The sequence below is a fragment of the Pseudophryne corroboree genome, chromosome 5, assembly GCF_028390025.1.
Source record: "Pseudophryne corroboree isolate aPseCor3 chromosome 5, aPseCor3.hap2, whole genome shotgun sequence".
NCBI lineage: Eukaryota > Metazoa > Chordata > Amphibia > Anura > Myobatrachidae > Pseudophryne > Pseudophryne corroboree.
Window position 1 is genome coordinate 759,384,931 of NC_086448.1, and position 26,847 is coordinate 759,411,777.

The window sequence follows — 26,847 nt, forward strand, 5'->3', positions numbered from 1 at the left end:
CTGACATGCCGGCGCTAAATTTTCTGTGTATGGGATTGCAGCCAAAGCCTGAGACTCTCCGAAAATGGTTGCAACTCACCTAAGTTTATACTACCACTCCCCGTTACCTCCCTCAAGCAGTCCCAGACTGACAATCACTTTGCGGAAAAATCCTTATTGACATCGCTAAGGTACCCTGTCACGTGCTCAGTGCGACACGTGCTCCGTTTACCGACAATTGTTCCGCTCCATAAATATCAGCACTGCGTACAACTGTGAATCAGAATCATTGTACTTTAATGTCTTAATCAATGGAAATATGTGGAAAGTTTTGACTTTGTGACTGGTATGCCAAAGTTCCAGTGCTCGAACACAATGTCATGTTTTCTGTAATTCGTTATGGTTCTTGATTAGCTAATTTATGTTTGAGAATTTTTTCTTCTTTACTTTTCAGTTCCCTCTTTGTTAAATATATTCCATTGTGAGTCATGCGGCCTGTTCTGAGTCACTTCTAAGTAACGATTTCTATGTATGGTTGTATATTGTTCTTATTTATTTATTTAGACTTCATTGAGGTCTTTTAAGGCAAGATTTGCATGCTTGCATATTTGCCTGCACATTAAATTTTAAAGCTGAAATAACTGGAGTTCTCGTTGCTTTTATAGGTCCCTTGTAGCCTGGAATACTGGGACGAACTCCAGCGGTCATTTGTTGCCTTTCGAGAGTTCAGTCTATCTGAGAGCAAGCCATGTGAGCTCCAGCTGCCCAGCATCACCACGGTCAGCGAGCAGAGGGATCTAGTGACTTCCTACCTATGGAGGATCGTGCTGAACAGCAGCGTCAGCTCCATGGATGACCAAAGGTAGATCTTGCTACACACACATCCATCGTGGTTTCACTGGCACGTTTACCGAATCTGAATTTAGATGCCAATAATTTCACCATATCGATCCAAAAAAGCTTCCAGATTTTTTTTTATATTTTCTCATACGTCCTAGAGGATGCTGGGGTCCACTTCATGACCATGGGGTATCGACGGTTCCGCAGGAGCCATGGGCACTCTTAAGACTTTTCAATGGGTGTGAACTGGCTCCTCCCTCTATGCCACTCCTCCAGACCTCAGTTTTAGAAATGTGCCCAGGCAGACTGGATGCATTCTAGGGGAGCTCTACTGAGCTTCTCTGAAAAAACTTATGTTAGGTTTTTTGTTTTCAGGGAGAACTGCTGGCAACATTCTCCCTGCTTCGTGGGACTGAGGGGGGCAGAAGTAGGAACCAACTTCCTGAAGAGTTTCATGGCTCTGCTTCTGGCTGACAGGACACCATTAGCTCCTGAAGGGTACTGATCGCTAGCCGTGTCTAGATGCTCACTCCCACAGCACGCCGTCACCCCCCTCACAGAGCCAGAAGACAGATCTTCTATCAAGAAAAGTGACAGCTGAGGTACAGCACGGCTGACGGGAGCGCAGCGCGCCATTGCTGCCCACACACACACAGGCACTGCAGGTTACAGGGGGGGGGGGGGGGGGGCTGGGCAGCAAAAACACCTCTATAAACTGGCAAAAAGGGTGCATAAGATGCCCAGGCACAGCCCTACCCCTGCCAGTATAAATATTATGAAAAGTTTCTGAGGTAAAAAGGGCGGACCTTCTTCCTCAGGCAGCCAGCACACTGCTCAGTGCCATTTTCTCTCTCCTCAGGCTGCAGAGACATCGCTGGTCCTCCTTCACTTCTGACTACAAGTATCAGGGTGCAAAACAGGGGGGGCACAAGCGAATTTGGTGCTTTACAAGTGTGTTTTACTGTGTAAAAAGAGCTGCATGTCAGTGGGCATTCTGTGTTCACAGGCATTAGATACTGGCTTGGGGTTGTGAACTGGCTGCGCTTAAACTGTGTCCCTCTGACTGATTTTACTGTGGGTCTGTCCCCTATAAGTCCCAGTGTGTCTGTGTGTGTGTTGTACACGTGTCAGAGGCAGGGAGTTCCTCCTCGGAGGAAACCATTTTAGGGACACAGAAGTAGACAAACAATTTGGAAGCTGCTCAATCATACCTGGAGGTAATTATATATCAGGTGCTGGAAGGGGGAGGGGTCACAGACAAACAACAGACAAAGAGGAAGGGGGGTGCAAATCCCCACCCCTAAATTCCCTTCCGCACACTGAAAATTACCTGTAACCATCCCTGAACCTATCTGGTAATAAAATTCAGAGAATTAGTCACAAATGTTTGCAAACATATGTTTAGCTGCTGGCCACTTCACGGCTTCTCTGATACAGCAGTCCTAACACTACTTGATAGCAGTGCCCACATAGGGCCATGTAATTTGTCACAGTAGGCCTCATGATAAAGGCTATTACTAAAACACTTCCAGACAGAGAGCTAACTTACCCGGGAGCCACCCCCAGGATCTCCCATTGGCACTACAAGGAACAGCATGCCTTCCAAATGCTGCTCCGATTAAATGCCTCTTGCACACAAGCAGACAAACAATTTGGAAGCTGCTCAATCATACCTGGAGGTAATTATATATCAGGTGCTGGAAGGGGGAGGGGTCACAGACAAACAACAGACAAAGAGGAAGGGGGGGGGGGGTGTTTGCAAACATTTGTGACTAATTCTCGGAATTTCTCTAACGTCCTAGTGGATGCTGGGGACTCCGTCAGGACCATGGGGAATAGCGGCTCCGCAGGAGACAGGGCACAAAAGCAAGCTTTTAGGATCACATGGTGTGTACTGGCTCCTCCCCCTATGACCCTCCTCCAAGCCTCAGTTAGGTTTTTGTGCCCGGCCGAGAAGGGTGCAATCTAGGTGGCTCTCTTAAAGAGTTACTTAGAAAAAGTTTTTAGGTTCTTTATTTTCAGTGAGTCCTGCTGGCAACAGGCTCACTGCATCGAGGGACTTAGGGGAGAGATTTTCAACTCACCTGCGTGCAGGATGGATTGGATTCTTAGGCTACTGGACATAGCTCCAGAGGGAGTCGGAACACAGGGCTCGCCCTGGGGTTCGTCCCGGAGCCGCGCCGCCGACCCCCCTTGCAGACGCTGAAGATGAAGAGGTCCGGAACCAGGCGGCAGAAGACTCTCAGTCTTCATCAGGTAGCGCACAGCACTGCAGCTGTGCGCCATTGTTGTCAGCACACTTCACACAGCGGTCACGGAGGGTGCAGGGCGCTGGGGGGGGGCGCCCTGGGCAGCAATGTATAATACCTGTATGGCGAAAAATACATCACATATAGCCCTTGAGGCTATATGGATGTATTTAACCCCTGCCAGATATCTAAAACTCCGGAGAAGAAGCCCGCCGAAAAGGGGGCGGGGCCTATTCTCCTCAGCACACAGCGCCATTTTCCCTCACAGAAAGGCTGGTGGGAAGGCTCCCATGCTCTCCCCTGCACTGCACTACAGAAACAGGGTTAAAACAGAGAGGGGGGGCACTGATTTGGCGATATGTATATATATTAAAATGCTATAAGGGAGGAACACTTATATAAAGGTTGTCCCTGGATAATTATAGCGTTTTGGTGTGTGCTGGCAAACTCTCCCTCTGTCTCCCCAAAGGGCTAGTGGGTCCTGTCCTCTATCAGAGCATTCCCTATGTGTGTGCTGTATGTCGGTACGTGTGTGTCGACATGTATGAGGAAAATATTGGTGAGGAGGCGGAGCAAATTGCCTGTAATGGTGATGTCACTCTCTAGGGAGTCGACACCGGAATGGATGGCTTATTTATGGAAATTACGTGACAATGTCAACACGCTGCAAGCCGGTTGACGACATGAGAGGGCCGGCGAACAAATTAGTATCTGTCCAGGCGTCTCAAACACCGTCAGGGGCTGTAAAATGCCCATTTACCTCAGTCGGTCGACACAGACCCAGACACGGACACTGATTTCAGTGTCGACGGTGAAGAAACAAACGTATTTTCTTTTAGGGCCACACGTTAAGGGCAATGAAGGAGGTGTTACATATTTCTGATACTCCAAGTACCACAAAAAAGGGTATTATGTGTGAGGTGAAAAAACTACCTGTAGTTTTTCCTGAATCAGATAAATTAAATGAAGTGTGTGATGATGCGTGGGTTTCCCCCGATAGAAAATTATTGGCGGTATACCCTTTCCCGCCAGAAGTTAAGGCGCGGTGGGAAACACCCCTCAGGGTGGATAAGGCGCTCACACGCTTATCAGAACAAGTGGCGGTACCATCTACGGATAGGGCCGTACTTAAGGAGCCAGCTGATAGGAGGCTGAAAAATATCCTAAAAAGTATACACACACATGCTGGTGTTATACTGCGACCAGCGATCGCCTCAGCCTGGATGTGCAGAGCTGAGGTGGCTTGGTCGGATTCCCTGACTAAAAATATTGATACCTTTGACAGGGACAGTATTTTATTGACTATAGAGCATTTAAAGGATGCATTTCTATATATGCGAGATGCGCAGAGGGATATTTGCACTCTGGCATCAAGAGTAAATGCGATGTCCATATCTGCAAGAAGATGTTTATGGACACGACAGTGGTCAGGTGATGCAGATTCCAAACGGCACAAAGATGTATTGCCGTATAAAGGGGAGGAGTTATTTGGGGTCGGTCCATGGGACCTGGTGGCCAGGGCAACTGCTGGAAAATCCACCGTTTTTTTACCCTAAGTCACATCTCTGCAGAAAAAGACACCGTCTTTTCAGCCTCAGTCCTTTCGTCCCTATAAGAGTCATATCTGCCCAGGGATAGAGGAAAGGGAAGAAGACTGCAGCAGGCAGCCCATTCCCAGGAACAGAAGCCCTCCACCGCTTCTACCAAGTTCTCAGCATGACGCTGGGACCGTACAGGACCCCTGGATCCTATAAGTAGTATCCAAGGGGTACAGATTGGAATGTCGAGAGGTTTCCCCCCTCGCAGGTTCCTGTAGTCTGCTGTACCAATGTCTCCCTCCGACAGGGAGGCAGTATTGAAAACAATTCACAAGCTGTATTCCCAGCAGGTGATAATAAAATTACCCCTCCGACAACAAGGAAAGGGGTATTACTCCACACTATATGGTGGTACTGAAGGCTAGGTGAGACCTATTCTAAATCTGAAAAATTTGAACACTTACAAGGGTTCAAATCCAGATGGAGTCACTCAGAGCAGTGATAGCAAAGAACAAGGGGACTATATGGTGTCCCGGGACATCAGGGATGCTTACCTCCATGTCCCAAAATTTGCCTTTTCTCACCAAGGGTACCTCAGGTTCGTGGTACAGAACTGTCACTATCAGTTTCAAGACGATGCCGTTGGATTGTCCAAGGCACCCCGGGTCCTTACCAAGGTAATGACCGAAAGGAGGATTCGTCTTCATATAAATGGACGACCTCCTGATAAGAACAAGGTCCAGAGAACAGTTGGAGGTCGGAGTAGCACTATCTCAAGTAGTTCTACGACAGCACGGGTGGATTCTAAATATTCCAAAACCGCAGTTGTTCCGACGACACGTCTGCTGGTCCTAGGGATGATTCTGGACACAGTCCAGGAAAAGGTGTTTCTCCCAGAGGAGAAAGCCAGGGAGTTATCCGAGCTAATCGGGATCCTCCTAAAACCAGGAAAAGTGTCAGTGCATCATTGCACAAGAGTCCTGGTAAAAATGGTGGCTTATTACGAAGCGCTTCCATTCGGCAGATTTCACGCAAGAACTCTTCAGTGGGATCTGCTGGACAAATGGTCCGGATCGCATCTTCAGATGCATCAGCGGATAACCCTATATCCAAGGACAAGGGTGTCTCTCCTGTGGTGATTACAGAGTGCTCATCTTCTAGAGGGCCGCAGATTCGGCATTCAGGATTGGATGCTCGTGACCACGGAGGCCAGCCTGAGAGGCTGGGGAGCAGTCACATAAGGAGTGTGATCAAGTCTGGAGAATTCTCTCCACATAAATATACTGGAGCTAAGAGCAAATTTATAATGCTCTAAGCTTAGCAAGACCTCTGCTTCAAGGTCAGCCGGTATTGATCCAGTGGGATAACATCACGGCAGTCGCCCACGTAAACAGAAAGGGCGGCACAAGAAGCAGGAGGGCAGTGGCAAAACTGCAAGGATTTTTCGCTAGGCGGAAAATCATGTGATAGCACTGTCAGCAGTGTTCATTCCGGGAGTGGACGACTGGGAAGCAGACTTCCTCAGCAGGCACGACCTCCACCCGGGAGAGTGGGAACTTCATCGGGAAGTTTTCCGCATGATTGTGAACCGTTGGGAAAGACCAAAGGTGGACATGATGGCGTCCCGCCCGAACAAAAAATGGGACAGGTATTGCGCCAGGTCACGAGACCTTCAGGCGATAGCTGTGGACGTCCTGGTAACACCGTGGGTGTAACAGTCGGTGTATGTGTTCCCTCCTCTGCTTCTCATAACCAAGGTATTGAGAATTATAAGACATAGAGGAGTAAGAACTATACTCGTGGCTCCGGATTGGCCAAGAGGGACTTGGTAACCGGAACTTCAAGAGATGCTCACAGAGGACTAATGGCCTCGGGAGCTAAGAAGGGATTTGCTTTCAGCAAGTACCATGTCTGTTCCAAGAGGAACCGTGGCATCGGCCTTTAAGAAAGGACCTGCTCCAGCAGGGACCTTGTCTGTTCCAAGACTTACCGCGACTGCGTTTGACGGCATGGCGGTTTGAACGCCGGATCCTAAGGGAAAAGGCATTCCGGAAGAGGTCATACCTACCCTGGTCAAAGCCAGGAAGGAGGTGACCGCACAACGTTATCACCGCATGTGGTAAAAATATGTTGCGTGGGTGAGGCCAGGAAGGCCCCACGAAAAAATTTCAACTAGGTCGATTTCTGCACTTCCTGCAAACAGGAGTGTCTATGAGCCTCAAATTGGGGTCCATTAAGGTTCAAGTTTCGGCCCTATAGATTTTCTTCCAGAAAGAATTGGCTTCAGTTCCTGAAGTCCAGACGTTTGTCAAGGGAGTATTGCATATACAGCCCTTGTGTGCCTCCAGTGGCACCGTGGGATCTCAACGTAGTGTTGGGATTCCTCAAATCATATTGGTTTGAACCACTCAAATCTGTGGATTTGAAATATCTCACATGGAAAGTGACCATGCTGTTGGCCCTGGCCTCGGCCAGGCGATTGTCAAAATTGGCGGCTTTGTCTTACAAAAGCCCATATTTGATTTTCCATTCGGACAGGGCAGAACTGCGGACTCGTCCCCAGTTTCTTCCTAAGGTGGTGTCAGCGTTTCACCTGAAACAACCTATTGTGGTGCCTGCGGCTACTAGGGACTTGGAGGACTCCAAGTTGCTAGACGTTGTCAGGGCCCTGAAAATATATATATATATATATAATTCCAGGACGGCTGGAGTCAGAAAGTCTGACTTGCTGTTTATATTGTATGCACCCAAAAAGCTGGGTGCTCCTGCTTCTAAGCAGACTATTGCTCGTTGGATTTGTAGTACAATTCAGCTTGCACATTCTGTGGCAGGCCTGCCACAGCCAAAATCTGTAAATGCCCATTCCACAAGGAAGGTGGGCTCATCTTGGGCGGCTGCCCGAGGGGTCTCGGCTTTACAACTTTGCCGAGCAGCTACTTGGTCAGGGGCAAACACGTTTGCTAAATTCTACAAATTTGATACCCTGGCTGAGGAGGACCTGGAGTTCTCTCATTCGGTGCTGCAGAGTCATCCGCACTCTCCCGCCCGTTTGGGAGCTTTGGTATAATCCCCATGGTCCTGACGAAGTCCCCAGCATCCACTAGGACGTTAGAGAAAATAAGATTTTACTTACCGATAAATCTATTTCTCATAGTCCGTAGTGGATGCTGGGCGCCCATCCCAAGTGCGGATTGTCTGCATTACTTGTACATAGTTATTGTTACAAAAAAATCGGGTTATTATTGTTGTGAGCCATCTTTTTTAGAGGCTGCTTCATTGTTATCATACTGTTAACTGGGTTCAAATCACAAGTTGTACGGTGTGATTGGTGTGGCTGGTATGAGTCTTACCCGGGATTCAAGATCCTTCCTTATTGTGTACGCTCGTCCGGGCACAGTACCTAACTGAGGCTTGGAGGAGGGTCATAGGGGGAGGAGCCAGTACACACCATGTGATCCTAAAAGCTTGCTTTTGTGCCCTGTCTCCTGCGGAGCCGCTATTCCCCATGGTCCTGACGGAGTCCCCAGCATCCACTACGGACTATGAGAAATAGATTTATCGGTAAGTAAAATCTTATTTTTATTACCAGATAGGTTCAGGGATGGTTACAGGTAATTTTCAGTGTGCGGAAGGGAATTTAGGGGTGGGGATTTGCACCCCCCTTCCTCTTTGTCTGTTGAGGGACACAGAAGTGTAATGTGGTGGCGCTGCCGGCACACCAAGAGCCTGCATGGGTGAAAGAAATACGTGATAGTATGCATCATATCAATAGGAGATTAGATAAGTCTGAATCTCATGCTGAGTGCTGGAGAAAATCTGTGGAGGATGTAATTTTTCAGGGCTCTGTTCTTCCATCCGCAGGCGACCCCTCTGGGTCACATAAGAGACCAGTTGCGAAACACTGATTCTTGTGTCGACGATAGTGACTCCAGAGAAATAGATCATAAATTGGCAAAAAATATACAATATATGATTGTGGCTATAAGGGAAGTTCTGGAAGTCGCGGAAGCCACTCCTGTACCTCAGGCGAAGGCCTATTTCTATAAAGAAAAGAAATCTAAGGTCACTTTCTCTCCTTCCCACGAGCTTAATACACTCTTTGAAGGGATGTGGGTGAATCCCGAAAAGAAATTTCGTATTCCCAAGAGAATTCAGATAGCTTATCCTTTCCCGGTGGAGGACAGGAAAAAATGGGAGTCACCCCCTGTGTTAGACAGTGCACTGTCCAGGTTGACAAAGAAGGTAATTCTCCCTGCACCTGGCACGACTTCACTAAAAGAGCCGGCAGACCGAAAGATGGAAACTACATTGAAATCCATTTATGTTGCCAATGGTACGCTGCTCAGGCCCACAATTGCTTGCGCGTGGGTGAGTCGCGCTATTGAAAAATGGTCAGAAAGCGTGTCGTCAGAAATTGACACGATTGATAAAGATGAGATACTCCTTAAGTTAGGGAATATCAAAGACGCTGCCGCATACATGCTAGAAGCGATGAAAGATATTGGACTCTTGCGTTCACAAGCCTCTACCATGGCAGTATCGGCTCGGCGGGCGTTGTGGATTCGCCAGTGGAACGCGGATGCAGATTCCAAATATGGAGGCTCTCCCATATAAAGGTGAGGCCTTATTTGGCGATGGACTGGATGCGTTAGTCTCGGCGGCTGCCGCAGGTAAGTCGACATTTTTGCTCTCTGCGCCTGCACCGGCAAAAAATACATATCACCTGCACATGCAGTCCTTTCGTCCCAATAAATACAAAAAAGCGAGAGGTTCCCCCTTCTTTGCGGGTAGGGGAAAGGGGAAGAAGTCCACAGCAGCTTCAGGTTCCCAGGAGCAGAAGTCTACCCCTACTTATGCCAAATCTTCAGCATGACGCTGGGGCTCCTTTGCGGGAGGCCGCTCGGGTGGGGCCACGTCTCAAACTGTTCAGCCAAGGTTGGATGCTGTCTGGCCTGGATTCCTGGGTGTTGCAAATAGTGTCCCAGGGATACAAGCTGGAGTTTCAAGACGTTCCCCCATGCCGATTTTTCAAATCGACCTTGCCAGCTTCTCTTCCACAAAGGGAAGCAGTAACAGCGGCAATCCAAAAATTATGTCAGGATCAGGTCATAGTCCTGGTACCTTTGTCACAACAAGGGGAGGGATTTTATTCAAGCCTTTTTGTAGTTCCGAAGCCGGGCGGCTTGGTCAGACTGATCCTAAACCTGAAAAATCTGAATCTCTACTTGAAACGATTCAAGTTCAAAATGGAATCACTGAGGGCAGTGATTTCCAGTCTGGAGGAGGGGGACTACATGGGTGTCTGTAGACATAAAAGATGCTTACCTGCATGTTCCCATTTATCCTCCTCACTAGGCTTATATGAGATTCGCGGTTCAGGATTGCCATTACCAATTCCAGATGTTACCTTTCGGTCTCTCCACGGCGCCGAGGGTATTCACCAAGGTGATGGCGGAGATGATGGTTCTCCTGCGTCAAAAAGGAGGCAATATATTTTCTTATCTAGACGATCTCCTGATAAAGGCGAGATCCAGGGAGCAGTTGTTACAAAACATCACACTCTCCCTGACAATACTCCAACAACACGGTTGGATCATAAATTATCCAAAGTCACAGTTGGAACCGACGACAAGATTGTCTTTTCTCGGGATGATTCTGGACACACAAGTTCAGAGAGTATTTCTTCCAGTGGAAAAGGCTCTGGAAATCCAGAAAATGGTAAAACAGATATTGAAACCATCGAGTGTGTCGATCCATCAGTGCATTCGGTTGTTGGGGAAGATGGTGGCGGCCTACGAGGCCATACAGTTTGGCAGGTTCCATGCCAGGGTATTCCAGTGGGACCTGTTGGACAAGTGATCGGGATCCCACCTACACATGCATCGGAAGATAATCCTGTCGTCAAAAGCCAGGATTTCGTTCCTGTGGTGGCTACACAGTTCTCACCTACTAGAGGGATGCAGATTCGGTAATCATGACTGGGTGCTGGTAACCACGGATGCAAGTCTCCGAGGCTGGGGAGCTGTCACTCGGGGAAAGCTTCCAAGGAAAATGGTCAAGTCAGGAAGCCTGCCTTCACATAAACGTGCTGGAATTGAGAGCCATTTACAACGGCCTTCAACAAGCGGTACATCTTCTTCAAGATCATTCCGTGCAGATCCAGTCGGACAATGTAACAGCAGTCGTGTACATAAACAGGCAGGGCGGAACGAAAAGCAGAGCGGCAATGGCAGAGGTGACGAAGATCCTCCTCTGGGCAGAAAGACATGTAAAGGCTCTGTTGGGCAATTTTCATTCCAGGAGTAGACAACTGGGATGCAGACTTCCTCAGCAGACACGATCTCCATCCAGGAGAGTGGGTCCTCCACCAAGAAGTCTTTGCAGAGGTGACAAGTCTTTGGGGAGTTCCTCAAGTAGACATGATGGCATCTCGTCTCAACAAGAAGCTTCAGAAATATTGTTCCAGGTCGAGAGACCCTCAGGCAATAGCAGTGGATGCGCTAGTGGCCCAGTGGGTGTTCCGGTCGGTGTTTGTCTTCCCTCCACTTCCGCTGATCCCAAAGATGCTCAGGATCATAAGGAGAACAAGAGTTCGAGCAATCTTCATTGCCCCAGACTGGCCAAGGAGGGCTTGGTACCCAGATCTTCAGGAGTTGCTCATATAAGATCCTCGGCCTCTTCCTCTTCGCGAGGACCTGCTGCAGCAGGGGCCGTGTGTGTATCAAGACTTACTGCGGCTACGTTTGACGGCATGGCTGTTGAGCGCCGGATCCTAGCCCGTAAGGGTATTCCCAAGGAAGTCATCCCCACCCTTATTCAGGCCAGGAAAGGAGTAACGTCTAAACATTACCACCGTATTTGGAGAAAATATGTGTCTTGGTGTGAATCCAAGAAGGCTCCTACGGAGGAGTTTCAGTTGGGACGTTTTCTCCATTTTCTGCAGGCTGGTGTGGAGGCGGGCCTCCGATTGGGGTCAATCAAGGTCCAAATTTCGGCCTTGTCAGTGTTCTTCCAAAAACAATTGGCCTCTCTTCCAGAGGTTCAGACCTTCGTGAAAGGGGTTCTGCACATCCAGCCTCCATTTGTGCCTCCAGTGGCACCATGGGACCTTAATGTGGTGTTGCAGTTTCTTCAATTGGATTGGTTTGAGCCTCTACAAGAGATAGAGTTGAAGTTTCTCACTTGGAAAGTGGTGATGCTTTTGGCATTGGCATCCGCATGGCGGGTGTCTGAGTTGGGGGCCTTGTCTCACAAAAGCCCTTACCTGATCTTCCATGAAGATAGGGCAGAGTTGAGAACTCGTCAACATTTTCTTCCAAAGGTGGTTTCATCTTTCCACATAAACCAGCCTATTGTGGTGCCAGTAGTTACTGACACGTTCACTGAGTCAAAGTCTCTAGATGTGGTTAGAGCTTTGAAGATTTATGTCGCTAGAACAGCTCGAATACGGAAAACAGAGTCTTTGTTTGTCCTGTATGTTCCCAACAAGATTGGGTGTCCTGCTTCCAAGCAGACTATTGCGCGTTGGATCAGAAGTACGATTCAGCACGCTCATACTACGGCTGGATTGCTGTTACCAACGTCGGTGAAGGCCCATTCCACTAGGAAGGTGGGCTCATCCTGGGCGGCTGAAGACCTCAAATTCGGTCAATCGGTGCTGCAGGGTCATCCGCACTCTCCCGCCCGTACTGGATCTTTGGTATAAACCCCATGGTCATGAAGTATACCCCAGCATCCTCTAGGACGTATGAGAAAGCAAGATTTTGATACCTACCGGTAAATCCTTTTCTCCTAGTCCGTAGAGGATGCTGGGCGCCCGTCCCAGCCTGCAGTTTTGTTTATTAGAATTACACATGTTGTGTTTTATTAGTTTCAGCATGTTTGCTGTAATTGGTTCATGCCTGTTGGCGTCTGTTATGTTGAATGCCATGTTGTGCGGCATGGTTGAGGTGTGAGCTGGTATGTATCTCACCATTAGTACTAAAGTAAATCCTTTCCTCAAAATGTCCGTCTCCCTGGGCACAGTTCCTATAACTGAGGTCTGGAGGAGGGGCATAGAGAGAGGAGCCAGTTCACACCCATTGAAAAGTCTTAAGAGTGCCCATGGCTCCTGCGGAACCGTCCATACCCCATGGTCATGAAGTGGACCCCAGCATCCTCTACGGACTAGAAGAAAAGGATTTACCGGTAGGTATCAAAATCCTGTTTTTATTTCTGGATAAGACAAAATGTACGTTAAATTACAAGTGACATCTCCTATATAATAGCCCATATCTGTCACTCTGTGACTGTGTGGATAACGCTGGGCGTGGCTAGGAGCTCCCATTGGGTTAGCAGCAGGTCTATCACACCCAGTCCACAGCTGATTGGGCGAGAAACGCCCTCCCACACAGGTTACATCCAATGGGAGGCTCTGCCCTTTGGCTGCTGTGTGTTCCCAGAGCAGGATTAATAATGGGGCTGATGGAGCTACAGCTCCAGGTCCACACCCCAAAATAGGCCCGCTGCATCTGCAGCAACATACCCTCCAACAATTTACACATAAAAATCGCTACAAATTTGAAAAGGGGGCGCGGCCACGGATGCAGTGGCGTGGCCACGTCCCTTTTCCTATACTTTCAATGGAAGTTTGGAGAGCCAAAAATCAGTACAGACCATAAAAAAAAGGTCCTGTACCTGCCAAAAAGGTACAGTTGGAGGGTATGCCACTGCATCTGCAGCAAGTCTTTGTGCTGTAGATAGGGGGGAAAAAAACCTTTTACTGCAGTTCAACAATCAGGTCAGAACTGCGCATGCGCCGGCTGTCATTGCCTAGCAATCGCCTCTGCCTGAGGAGGGGGTGGCTTGTCCATTTTGGGGGCACGGTCCGGCCAACGCAGGCGTGGCAGGGCCGTAAGGGGGGCGGACTGGAGCGGCTGCGTGACGTCACACGCAGCCGATGCTACCGAGGCAGCGACGAGTAACTCCCGGCCAGCCGCAGGACCTGGCCGGACGCTGGCTGGGAGTTACTCTTCAAGTATAAAAGCATCGCCCCCGATGCTTTTGTACTTCTGCGGGGGGGGGGGGTGGCGGACAGCGAGTCTCCGGGAAGGCCACTGCCAAAGGCCCCCCTTCCACCACCCACGGTGGCTCCTGACCCCCTCCTCACCCGCAGCACCCCCACCCCTCCCCCACCTGCAGCACCACCGCACCTGCCCCTCCCGCACCCGTGGTGGCTCCGGACCCCCATCCACGGCACCCACCCCTCCCCTACCCACGGCACCCCCGAATCCCCTACCCCATCCGCGTCTCCCCCGCACCTGCCACTCCCCCTACTAAAGCACCTACTAGGTGATTCATCAGACCCTGCATGCGCTGTTCACGCCGTTGTAAGGGGCTACGACCCCTTAACCATTGCACGCCCTTTGTCCGTGCAATATTTAACAACTCACACAATTATAATTGGAGGTAATACTCCATATAATACAAATATTGCATGCCACAAGGGTATGCACGGGTTAAGGGGGCGTAGCCCTTACGACGGTGTGAAGAGCACCCGTAGGGCGCGATTAATCACCTAGTTAATATATACATACCCTCCAATAAAACCCATTCCATTAGGTTTAGAATGCTCTGTTCCTGGACCTTGCCAGTGGTGGCTCCAGAGGTGGGGCTAAATACAGGAGGCCACATCAACTGCCCCCTTAAACACCGTCAACGACATCGCCGGCCGGAACTCACTGGCAGTTGGTGTGGCTCCTCTGCTTGAATTTTGGAGCTGCCACTGGCAAGGAAGTCCAGGAACAGAGCATTTTGTACCTAATGGGATGAGTCATGTTGGAGGGTATGTGTATACATTGAAAAGTGTTTATGGTGGAGAAACAGAATTTTCTCATACGTCCTAGAGGATGCTGGGGACACTTCAAGAACCATGGAGACTGGATCCGCAGGAGACATGGGCACTTTAAGACTTTCAAATGGTGTGACCTGGCTCCTCCCTCTATGCCCCTCCTCCAGACTCCAGTTTAGATCTGTGCCCAGGCAGACTGGATGCACACTGAGGAGCTCTACTGAGTTTCTCGGAAAAGACTTTATGTTAGGTTTTTATTTTCAGTGAGATTGCTGGCAACAATCTCCCTGCATCGTGGGTCTTAGGGAAGAAAAGTCAGACCTACTTCTAGGGAGTTTAAAGGCTCTGCTTCTTTGGCTACAGGACACCATTAGCTCCTGAGGGTTTGGAACACTAGGTACGCCTAGGGGTTCATTCCCAGAGCCCGCCGTCACCCCCCTTGCAGAGCCAGAAGTCAGAAGACAGGTGAGTAGAAGAAGATCAGAAGACTTCAGTGACGGCTTATGAGGTACCGCACAACGGCCACGCTGCGCGCCATGCTCCCGCACAGAGGCACTACAGGGTGCGGGGGGGGGCGCCCTGGGCAGCAAGTATACCTCAATATAGACTGGCAACAGGGGACATAGGTGCCAGGGGCACTGTCCTAACCCCGCCAATATAAAGAAATTAACAGAAATAGCGGGTCTGAAGCGCGCCATTGAGTGGGCGGGACTTAGCCCTCACAGCTCACACAGCCAGCGCCATTTTCTCTGGTAGAAACGCTGGTCCTTCCTCACATTGTTGACAGTATCAGGGTGTAAAACAGGTGGGGGGGGAGGGTGCGCAGTAAATGTGAAATATATGTTCAATATAAAAGTGCTGCAGGTTTGTAGTCTTCAAAACCGTTCAGAAAGCGCTGGGTTATGAGCTGGCAAACTTATCTGTGTCTCTCTGACAGAATTATACTGTGAATCGGTCCACTTTATGTCAGTGGGTGGTTAATACACGTGTGTCGGCATGTCTGTGGTGGAGTGCTTCCCACAAACGACTGTTGGAATGACCCTGTCGGCACCGCCGACTCCTGATGGTACTTGGTACAAAAGGTCGGAGAATTAATGTTTTTCACAAAAGAAAACTATATTAGGGACACAGATGTGAGTGGGTGGCCCTGTCGACGCCATCAATATCTGACTGGGTAAAAAATTTTGCATGTGAATGTAATGCATATCAGAAAGGGCTATGTCTGTTATATATAGTAAGGTTGCATATTCATAGCTATATTTTCCTCAGATCGGGGTCGCAAAATGTTATTTTGCCCAGTTACTACTCCCTAATACCGACACAGATGCGGCTTCCTATGTCAACCATAATGATCAAAAAAAAAAGAGAAGAGCATTTACTACATGATTCGTGTATGAGAAGAACGTATTAACGTCACTGAAGACCCTGCTGTTCTGAATAGAGAGGTCTTTGTATGTGTGTGTGTAGGTATGTATATGTTGTACACATGTATACACATACAGATAAAATTATAATAAAGTTACATTCCTCATTCTCATGTGGTGAATCGCTCTGTTTGATAAGGTCTGGGTCAGCCCTGACATGTTGGTTTCAAATCCTCAAGAGGATTCCGATTGTTTGTTCTTTTCCCAGAGCGGATAGAATACAGTGGGAGTCACCCCCTGTTCTTCATGGGGCACTGTCACAAAGCCAGTGAATCATATGTAGGACGCTGCGTTATATTCTAGGTATGTGTCGAGATCGTTCATATCTTTCAGTATTATCGCCCAGTGTGTAGGGCCCATTACAGGGAGGTAAAAAAAGACAATACGTGTTTGGAATTCCCTGCCTGAGAGAGTAGTAACTGCGGACTCAGTCAACACCTTTAAGAATGGGTTAGATAAATTCCTATTGGATAAAGATATTCAGGGTTATGGTGCGTAGGCACCTTTATAGTTATTTTAACTAGTCCTAACATAAATATAACTAGTCCTATAATAAGACTGCATAGGAGACCACAAATAGGTTGAACTCGATGGACAATTGTCTTTTTTCAACCTTAGTTACTATGTTACTATGTATCAGTTAGACCTGCCATTGCATGTGCATGGGGGAGTAGTAGTATTAAAAAATGGTCGGTTACCTGGTTATCCGTTATAGATACCCTGGTGAGGAGATAGGATACTTCTTACGTTGGGTCATATCAAGGACACTGCAGCATACTTTCGTGCGACTGCAACAGATATGAGACTCTTGGGTTAGCGGCCCAATTATATGGCGGTCTCGGCTAGTAGAGCGTTGTGGATTCACCTATGGAATGCTGATATTGACCCCTAGAAGAAATGGAGTCTCTTCCCTATGAAGGTGAAGACTGGTTTGGTGAAGTCCTAGTTAAGTTGATCTCGGCAGAGGCCGCGGGTAAGTCTACCTTCTTGCCCTATGTTCCCTCACAACGGATGATGACGCATCATTGTCGGATGCAGTCATTCCGGCCCAATAGATACAGATTCCCTTTTCTTTGCAGATAGAGGAGGGAGGACAGGGAAGATGTCCGCAACCTCTTAAAGATCACTGGAGCAGACATCATCCTCTGTTCTGCCACATCCACCGCATGACGCTGGGACTCTCCTGCGGGAGTCCACACCGGTGGGGCCACTTCTAAAAACGTTTCAGTCAGTCCTGGAACGGACCTGGACCCGTGGGTTTTTACGAATAGTGTCCCAAGGGTACATACTGGGGTTTCCAGACGTTTCCCCTCACCAATTTTTAAAATTAGAAATTCTCCTCCGGATGGGGAGGTAGTATGCGACACAATTCTTAGGTTGTATAAGAATCGGGTAATTGACCTGGTTTTCCCCTGTCACAACAGGGAGAAGGTTTTTATTCAAGCCTCATCGTGGTACCGAAACCAGACGGCTCGGTCAGACCAGTCCTAAATCTGAAATCCCTCATTTTCAACTTAAAGAAATTCAAATCCAAGATGGAATCTCTCAGGGCAGTGATCTCCAATCTGAAAAAAAAAAATATTTTTTTTTCCCCATGGTCTCAGTAGACATAAAGAACCTCCGCATTAGGCTTGCCTGAGGTTTGCAATTCAGGGGTGTCATTACCAATTTCAGACGTTGCCGTGGGTCTGTCCACGGCTCCAAGGATTTTCACCAGGATGATGGTGATAATGATATTTCTCCGTCGCTAGTAAGAAGTCACAGTTATCCCGTACTGGGACTGTTTCCATGATAACGGCGAGTTCAAGGAACCAGTTGGTGCAAAACGTTGCACTCTCCCTGACAGTTCTTCAACAACAGGGTTAGCTCCTGAACTTGCCAGAATCACTGTTGGTCCCAACGAAGCGGTTGTCTGTTTTGGGAATAATACTAGACACAGAACTACAAGGAGTTTTGTTCTTCCAGTGGAAAAGGCTCTGGAGATCCAGAGTCTGGTCAAACAAAGTCAGAGACCAGCAAGTGTCATTTCATCAATACATTCGGTTGCTGGAAAAGATGGTTGCGGCCTACGAGGCCACTCAATTTGGCAGTTTCCATGCCAGAGAGTTCCAGAGGGAAAAAAGAAAAAAACAGGCAGCGCTAGTAGATTTCTTAATAAATATTTATTTATTCTTTATTTTAATCTAGATTTTTCTTTAGCTAAAATAGCCCTTATTTTCCCCTTACCTATAAATCTAATTCCACATTTCACTTATATATATTTTATTAAAATTCTAGCCAATAAACAATGATACATCAATAATAATACAATAACTCTGCTCTGTATACTTGGTTCTTCAATACACCACTGAAACAATTTGGATACAAATGCAACAAACTAATTCCTTCCACTGCTATAAGGTTTCCAGCCTCTAAGTTGATATTATATTGCTCATTCAGCCTGAGTCAGAGACCTTCTTGATTTGTTGCTGTATTAGAAAATTAGCTGTTACCATTCCTTATTTGGTATTCAGGGTATATAATTAAGTTCACAGATCCACACTCTGCTGGCCACGACACTTTAAGCTTCCAGATGGATTAGTGTATGATAACTGCTCCTTTTCACTTGGAAAGTGTCACTAATTTGATATCAGCAGTGGGTTAGTTGTTCATAGATTAATCGACAGAGAAAGATACATGCTTTATTCAAAGCAGTGATAAAAGTTCATACAGCTCAGCTGATATTTTAAAACTGATTCAGTATATGGCAACGGCCAATTACTTGCTTATAAATTGACGTGCAAGGGTATGTAAAATTGCTTTTACTTAAAGCGATGATAAAAGTTCATGCACCTCAGCTGATATTTTAAAACATGGCCATGTTATATGGAAATAGTTACCACTTTTCCTCCTGGGTCGAAATTCTTTACTCACTCCCGGCTCTGGTGCTCAAATGCCTTTTTGTGAGCCTTATCCGGAGATCTTTTAAAGATTCTTCCCAGCGTGTTGAGGTAAAACCGTGGTAGCTGATTATAGGTAGATAAAACCAAGACGCGTTTCCCCGCCTGTAACGCTCGGCGGCTTCTTCAGTCGGAAGAAGAAGCCGCCGAGCGTTACAGGCGGGGAAACGCGTCTTGGTTTTATCTACCTATAATCAGCTACCACGGTTTTACCTCCACACGCTGGGAAGAATCTTTAAAAGATCTCCGGATAAGGCTCACAAAAAGGCATTTGAGCACCAGAGCCGGGAGTGAGTAAAGAATTTCGACCCAGGAGGAAAAGTGGTAACTATTTCCATATAACATGGCCATGTTTTAAAATATCAGCTGAGGTGCATGAACTTTTATCATCGCTTTAAGTAAAAGCAATTTTACATACCCTTGCACGTCAATTTATAAGCAAGTAATTGGCCGTTGCCATATACTGAATCAGTTTTAAAATATCAGCTGAGCTGTATGAACTTTTATCACTGCTTTGAATAAAGCATGTATCTTTCTCTGTCGATTAATCTATGAACAACTAACCCACTGCTGATATCAAATTAGTGACACTTTCCAAGTGAAAAGGAGCAGTTATCATACGCTAATCCATCTGGAAGCTTAAAGTGTCGTGGCCAGCAGAGTGTGGATCTGTGAACTTAATTATATACCCTGAATACCAAATAAGGAATGGTAACAGCTAATTTTCTAATACAGCAACAAATCAAGAAGGTCTCTGACTCAGGCTGAATGAGCAATATAATATCAACTTAGAGGCTGGAAACCTTATAGCAGTGGAAGGAATTAGTTTGTTGCATTTGTATCCAAATTGTTTCAGTGGTGTATTGAAGAACCAAGTATACAGAGTAGAGTTATTGTATTATTATTGATGTATCATTGTTTATTGGCTAGAATTTTAATAAAATATATATAAGTGAAATGTGGAATTAGATTTATAGGTAAGGGGAAAATAAGGGCCATTTAGCTAAAGACAAATCTAGATTAAAATAAAGAATAAATATTTATTAAGAAATCTAGCGCTGTCTGTTTTTTCGTTTTTTTCTTGAGTCTATTGTATTGTGGGGGTAGAGAAGTCCCCCTATCTACAGTGAGCTGCTGGTAGACTTCTTTGAATGATTTTGTGGAAACGATATAGCATATACATACGTATTAACCAATAATTGTCAACTAGCGCTAAGGGGTCACTTCATTGTGATTTTTGTCTGTTGAGTTCCAGAGGGACCCACCTACACTTACACCGGAGGATAATCCTGTCTTCCAAGACCAGAATCTCACTCCTGGGGTGGCTGCACAGTTCTCACCTCCTAGAGGGGCGTAGGGTCGGGATCCAGGACTGGATCCTAGTGACCACGGATGCAAGCCTCCGAGGCTGGGGGGCAGTCACTCAAGAGGAAAACTTCCAAGGAAGATGGTCAAGTTAGGAAACTGATCACCACATTAACGGTCTAGGGTTAAGGGCTGTTTACAACGATTTTCTACAATGAAAAACAGAACAGCAATGGCAGAAGCCACAAGGATTTTCCGCGGGGCGGAAAAACATACAAGCGTTTTGTCAGTAATGTTCATTCCAGTAGTGGACGACTGGGAAGCAGACTTCCTCAGCAGACGATCTCTTTCCAGGAGAGGGGAGACCTCTTCCAAGTAGTCTTCGAAGACATGTCATTGGCATTTCTTCAAGTAGGAATGATGGCATCTCGTCTCAACAAGAAGCTTCAGAGTTCCCGATCAAGGGACCCTCAAACAGGAACAGTGAAGGCACTGGTGACACCGTGGGTGTTTTCAGTCAGTATATGTATTCCCTACGTTTTCTCTCGTTCCAAAAGTTTGGGGTTCATAAAAAAGGAAATCCGGAGAGCCTCATGGTCCCAGACTGGCCAAGGAAAGCTTGGTATCCAGATCTTCAGGAATTACTCATAGGAGATCCCTTGCTTCTTTCTCTACGAGAGGATTTGTTACAGCAGGGGCCGTGCGTATATCACGACTTACCGCGGCTAAGTTTGACGGCTTGGCGGTTGTACGCTGGATCCTAACCCATAAGGGTATTCCCAGTGAAGTCATTCCTACACTTCTACAAGCTAGGAAAGGAGTAACGTCAAAACATTATCACCATATTTGGAGAAAATATGTGTCTTGGTGTGAATCCAAGAAGGCTCCTACGGAAGAATTTCAGTTAGGGCGTTTTCTCCATTTTCTGCAAGCTGGTGTGGATGCAGACCAAAGGTTAGGCTCGATTAAAGTACAAATTTTGGCCTTATCGGTTTTCTTTCAAAAACAATTGGCCTCCTTTCCAGAAGTTCAGACTTTCGTGAAAGGGGTTTTGCATATCCAACCTCCATTTGTGCCCCAGTGGCATCATGGGATCTTAATGTGATGTTGCAGTTTCTTCAATCACATTGGTTTGATCCTTTACAGGTGGAGTTGAAATTTCTCACTTGAAAAGTGGTCATGTTATTGGCTTTAACATCCGCAAGGCGGGTGTCTGAGTTAGCGGCATTGTCTCCCAAGAGTCCTTATTTAATCTTCCATGAAGATAGAGCAGAGTTGAGGACTCGTCAACAATTTCTGCCGAAGGTGGTTTCATCAGTCCACATGAACCAGCCTATTGTGGTGCCGGTGGCTACTGACGCCTTTGCAGAGTCAAATTCTCTATATGTTGTGAGGGGTTTGAAGATTTATGTCACCAGAACGGCTCCACTTAGGAAAACAGAATCTCTGTTTGTCCTGTATGCTTCCAACAAAATTGGAAATCCTGCTTCCAAGCAGACTATTGCGTACTGGATCTGTCATACAATTCAGCAGGATCATTCTACGGCTGGATTGCCGTTACCGAAATCAGTGACAGCCCACTCTACCAAAAGGTGGGCTCATCCGGGGCGGCTGCCCAGAGGGGTCTCGGCATTGCAACTCTGTCGAGCAGCTATTTGGTCGGGTTCAAACAATTTACGAAAATTTACAAGTTTGAGACCCTGGCTGTTGAGGACCTCATGTTTGGTCTATTCGGTGCTGCAGAGTCGTCCGCACTCTGCCGCCCGTTCTAGAGCTTTGGTATAACCCCATGGTTCTTGAAGTGTCCCCAGCATCCTCTAGGACGTATGAGAAAATAGGATTTAAATCCTTTTCTCTTAGTCCGCAGAGGATGCTGGGCGCCCGTCCCAGTGCGTTCTGTATCTGCAGTTATTGGTTGTGTTTACACACAGATTGTGTTACGATGTTGTCAGCATATTGCTGCAAATTATTAATGCCGTTGGCTTGTGTTCTGTTGAACGCCATGGTCTGCGGCATGCTTGAGGTATGAGCTGGTAAGATGCTCACCGTGGTTTAACAATTAATTCCTTCCTCGAAATGTCCGTCTCCCTGGGCACAGTTCCTTAAACTGGAGTCTGGAGGAGGGGCATAGAGGGAGGTGACAGGTCACACCATTTGAAAGTCTTAAAGTGCCCATGTCTCCTGCAGATCCCGTCTATACCCCATGGTTCTTGAAGTGTCCCCAGCATCCTCTACGGACTAAGAGAAAAGGATTTACCGGTAGGTATTAAAATCCTATTATTATTATTATTATTATTATTTTTATTATCTTTTTATTATTTCTCTTATGTCCTAGAGGATGCTGGGGACTCCGTAAGGACCATGGGGATAGACGGGCTCCGCAGGAGACATGGGCACTAAAAAGAACTTTAGATATGGGTGTGCATTCGCTCCTCCCTCTATGCCCCTCCAGACTGGGTGCACTACAGGGAGCTCTCCTGAGTTTCCTGAAAGAAAAAATTTTGTTAGGTTTTTTATTTTCAGGGAGCCTGCTGGCAACAGGCTCCCTGCATCGAGGGACTGAGGAGAGAGAAGCAGACCTACTTAACTGCTAGGCTCTGCTTCTTAGGCTACTGGACACCATTAGCTCCAGAGGGAGTCGGAACGCAGGTCTCTCCTCGCTGTTCGTCCCGGAGCCGCGCCGCCATCCTCCGTCCTCCTCACAGAGCCGAAAGATAGAAGCCTGGTGAGTATAAGAAGATAAGAAGACTTCAGTGGCGGCAGAAGACTTCAGATCTTTACTGAGGTAGCACTGCGCGCCATTGCTCCCACACAGAACACACACGGTAGGCACTGATGGGTGCAGGGGGGGCGCCCTGGGCAGCAATTTACACCTCTAGGACTGGTAAAAATAGATATATTGGCTCTGTGGGCTGTATATAGGTATCCCCCGCCAGTTTTTGAACGGATTCGAGCAGGACCGAAGCCCGCCGCTGAGGGGGCAGAGCTTGATCCCTCAGCACTTCCTAGTGCCATTTTCTCCACAGCACACGCTGAGAAGCTGGCTCCCTGGACTCTCCCCTGCTGAACACGGTGACAGAGGGTTTTAAACTGCAGATTCCCAAAAGGATTCTTATGGCGTATCCTTTCCCGGCTAAGGACAGGATACGGTGGGAATCCTCCCCAAGGGTGGACAAAGCGTTGACACGCTTATCCAAAAAGGTAGCGCTGCCATCTCAAGATACCGCAACCCTCAAGGATCCTGCTGATCGCAGGCAGGAGACTACCTTGAAGTCAATTTACACACATACTGGTGCATTACTCAGACCGGCGATAGCGTCGGCTTGGGTTTGTAGCGCTGTAGCAGTGTGGACAAATACCTTATCTGCTGATATTGATACGCTGGCTAAGGAAACCATTTTATTGACCCTGGGTCATATTAAGGATGCTGTCCTATATATGAGAGATGCTCAGAGAGACGTTGGCCTACTGGGTTCCAGAGACAACGCTATGGCGATTTCTGCTAGACGAGCCCTGTTGACACGACAATGGACGGGTGATGCCGACTCGAAGAGGCATATGGAGGTTTTGCCTTACAAGGGTGAGGAATTGTTTGGGGAAGGTCTCACGGACCTAGTTTCCACAGCTACTGCAGGTAAATCGACTTTTTTGCCTTATGTTTCCTCACAGCCTAAGAAAACGCCACATTATCAGATGCAGTCCTTTCGATCGCATAAACCCAAGAGAGTACGGGGATCTTCCTTTCTTGCCAGAGGTAAGGGCAGGGCGAAAAAGCTGCCAACTACAGCTAGTTCCCAGGAGCAGAAGTCCTCCCCGGCCTCTACAAAATCCACCGCATGACGCTGGGGCTCCGCTGAGGGAGTCCGCCCCAGTGGGGGCACGTCTTCGACTTTTCAGCCACGTCTGGGTTCACTCACAGGTGGATCCCTGGGCAATAGAAATTGTTTCCCAGGGTTACAAGCTGGAATTCGAAGAGGTGCCTCCTCGCCGGTTTTTCAAATTGGCCCTACCGGCTTCTTCCCCAGAGAGGGAGATAGTTTTAAATGCAATTCAAAAAATGTGTCTTCAACAAGTGGTGATCAAAGGTCCCCTGCTTCAGCAGGGGATGGGGTATTACTCAACCCTGTTTGTGGTCCCGAAACCGGACTGTTCGGTCAGACCCATTTTAAATTTCAAATCCTTAAACCTATACTTAAAAAGGTTCAAGTTCAAGATGGAATCGCTCAGAGCGGTCATCGCCAGCCTGGAGGGGGGGGATTATATGGTGTCCCTGGACATAAAGGATGCATACCTTCATGTCCCCGTATATCCGCCTCATCAGGCGTTCCTGAGATTTGCTGTACAAGATTGTCATTACCAATTTCAGACGTTGCCGTTTGGGCTTTCCACGGCCCCGACGATTTTCACCAAGGTAAATGCGGAAATGATGGTGCTCCTGCGCAAGCAGGGTGTCACAATTATCCCGTACTTGGACGCTCTCCTAATAAAGGCGAGATCAAGAGAGCAGTTGCTGAACAGCGTATCACTTTCCCTGAGGGTGTTGCAGCAGCACGGCTGGATTCTCAATATCCCGAAGTCACAGTTGGTTCCGATGACCCGTTTGCCTTTCTTAGGCATGATTCTGGATACAGACCAGAAGAGGGTTTATCTCCCGATGGAAAAGGCCCAAGAACTCATGAATTTGGTCAGGGACCTCTTGAAGCTAAAAAGGGTGTCTGTACATCACTGCACTCGAGTTCTGGGAAAGATGGTGGTGTCTTACGAGGCCATTTCATTCGGCAGGTTCCATGCAAGGACTTTTCAGTGGGACTTTCTGGACAAGTGGTCCGGGTCACATCTACAGATTCATCAGATGATCAGCCTGTCCCCCAGGGCCAGGGTATCTCTCCTGTGGTGGCTGCAGAGTGCTCACCTTCTAGAGGGTCGCAGGTTCGGCATTCAGGACCGGGTTCTGGTAATTACGGAGGCGAGCCTCCGAGGTTGGGGAGCAGTCACACAGGGAAGAAACTTCCAAGGTCTCTGGTCAAGCCAGGAGGCTTGTCTACACATCAACGTACTGGAATTAAGGGCCATATACAACGGCCTTCGTCAAGCGGAGAATTTGCTTCGCGATCTACCAGTTCTGATTCAGTCAGACAACATCACCCTGCTCATGTAAACCGTCAAGGCGGAACAAAGAGCAGAGTGGCAATGGCAGAAGCCACCAGGATCCTTCGCTGGGCGGAAGTTCATGTAAGCGCTCTGACAGCAGTCTTCATTCCGGGACTGGACAACTGGGAAGCGGACTTCCTCAGCAGACACGATCTACATCCAGGAGAGTGAGGACTTCCTCAGTAAGTCTTCGCAGAGATTGCAAGTCAGTGGGGACTGCCTCAGATAGACATGATGGCATCACGCCTCAACAAGAAACTACCGAGGTATTGCGCCAGGTCAAGGGATCCTCAGGCGGTAGCAGTGGACGCCCTGGTGACACCGTGGGTGTTCCAGTCGGTCTATGTGTTTCCTCCTCTTTCTCTCATCTCCAAGATATTGAGAATCATAAGACGAAGAGGAGTACAGACAATTCTCATTGTTCCAGATTGGCCTCGAAGGGCCTGGTATCCGGATCTGCAGGAAATGCTCACAGAAGATCCGTGGCCTCTTCCTCTCAGAGAGGACCTGTTACAACAGGGACCCTGTCTGTTCGAAGACTTACCGCGGCTGCGTTTGACGGCATGGCGGTTGAACGCTGGATCCTAGCGGATAAGGGCATTCCGGATGAGGTCATTCCTACTCTGATAAAGGCTAGGAAGGACGTGACAGCAAAACATTATCACCGTATATGGTGGAAGTATGTATCTTGGTGTGAGTCCAGGAATGCTCCTCTGGAAGAATTCCATCTGGGCCGTTTCCTTCACTTCCTACAGACTGGAGTGAATTTGGGCCTAAAATTAGGCTCCATTAAGGTTCAGATTTCAGCCCTATCCATTTTCTTTCAGAAGGAATTGGCTTCTCTCCTAGAAGTACGGACTTTTGTGAAGGGAGTGCTGCATATCCAGCCTCCTTTTGTACCTCCAGTGGCACCCTGGGACCTTAACGTGGTGTTGCGGTTCCTTAAGTCTCACTGGTTTGAGCCTCTTAAAACGGTGGAATTAAAGTATCTCACTTGGAAAGTGGTCATGTTGTTGGCCTTGGCATCGGCAAGGCAAGTGTCTGAGTTGGCGGCTTTATCTCACAAAAGCCCCTATCTGATTTTCCATGTGGATAGAGCGGAGTTGCGGACTCGTCCTCAATTTTTGCCCAAGGTGGTTTCATCTTTTCATATGAACCAACCTATTGTGGTGCCTGTGGCTATGCGGGACTTGGAGGATTCCGAGTCCCTTGATGTGGTCAGGGCATTGAAAATGTATGTGGCCAGAACGGCTTGGGTTAGGAAAACAGAGGCATTGTTTGTCCTGTATGCAGCCGACAAGGTTGGCGCTCCTGGTTCTAAGCAGACTATTGCTTGCTGGATCTGTAACACGATTCAGCAGGCTCATTCTACGGCTGGATTGCCGTTACCAAATTCTGTAAAGGCCCATTCCACTAAGAAGGTGGGCTCTTCTTGGGCGGCTGCCCGAGGTGTCTCGGCATTACAGCTGTGCCGAGCTGCTACTTGGTCGGGTTCAAACACCTTTGCAAAGTTCTACAAGTTTGATACCCTGGCTGATGAGGACCTCATGTTTGCTCAATCGGTGCTGGAGAGTCATCCGCACTCTCCCGCCC

The 26,847-nt window shown here is 47.9% G+C and overlaps 1 protein-coding gene and 1 long non-coding RNA gene across 7 annotated transcripts in view; one reads left to right on the plus strand and one right to left on the minus strand.

Annotated features, from left to right (window-relative positions):
- Window positions 1-26,847, plus strand: part of VPS13B (vacuolar protein sorting 13 homolog B) — a 1,616,194-nt gene that overhangs the window by 1,367,944 nt on the left and 221,403 nt on the right. For all 5 annotated transcript variants that reach the window (XM_063924187.1, XM_063924188.1, XM_063924189.1 and 2 more), the window contains exon 40: window positions 645-841. In XM_063924187.1, coding sequence (XP_063780257.1) covers window positions 645-841 — 197 coding nt within the window. The remainder of the gene's footprint in view (window positions 1-644; window positions 842-26,847) is intronic.
- Window positions 1-26,847, minus strand: part of LOC134928452 (uncharacterized) — a 128,688-nt gene that overhangs the window by 42,738 nt on the left and 59,103 nt on the right. The window lies entirely within an intron of this gene.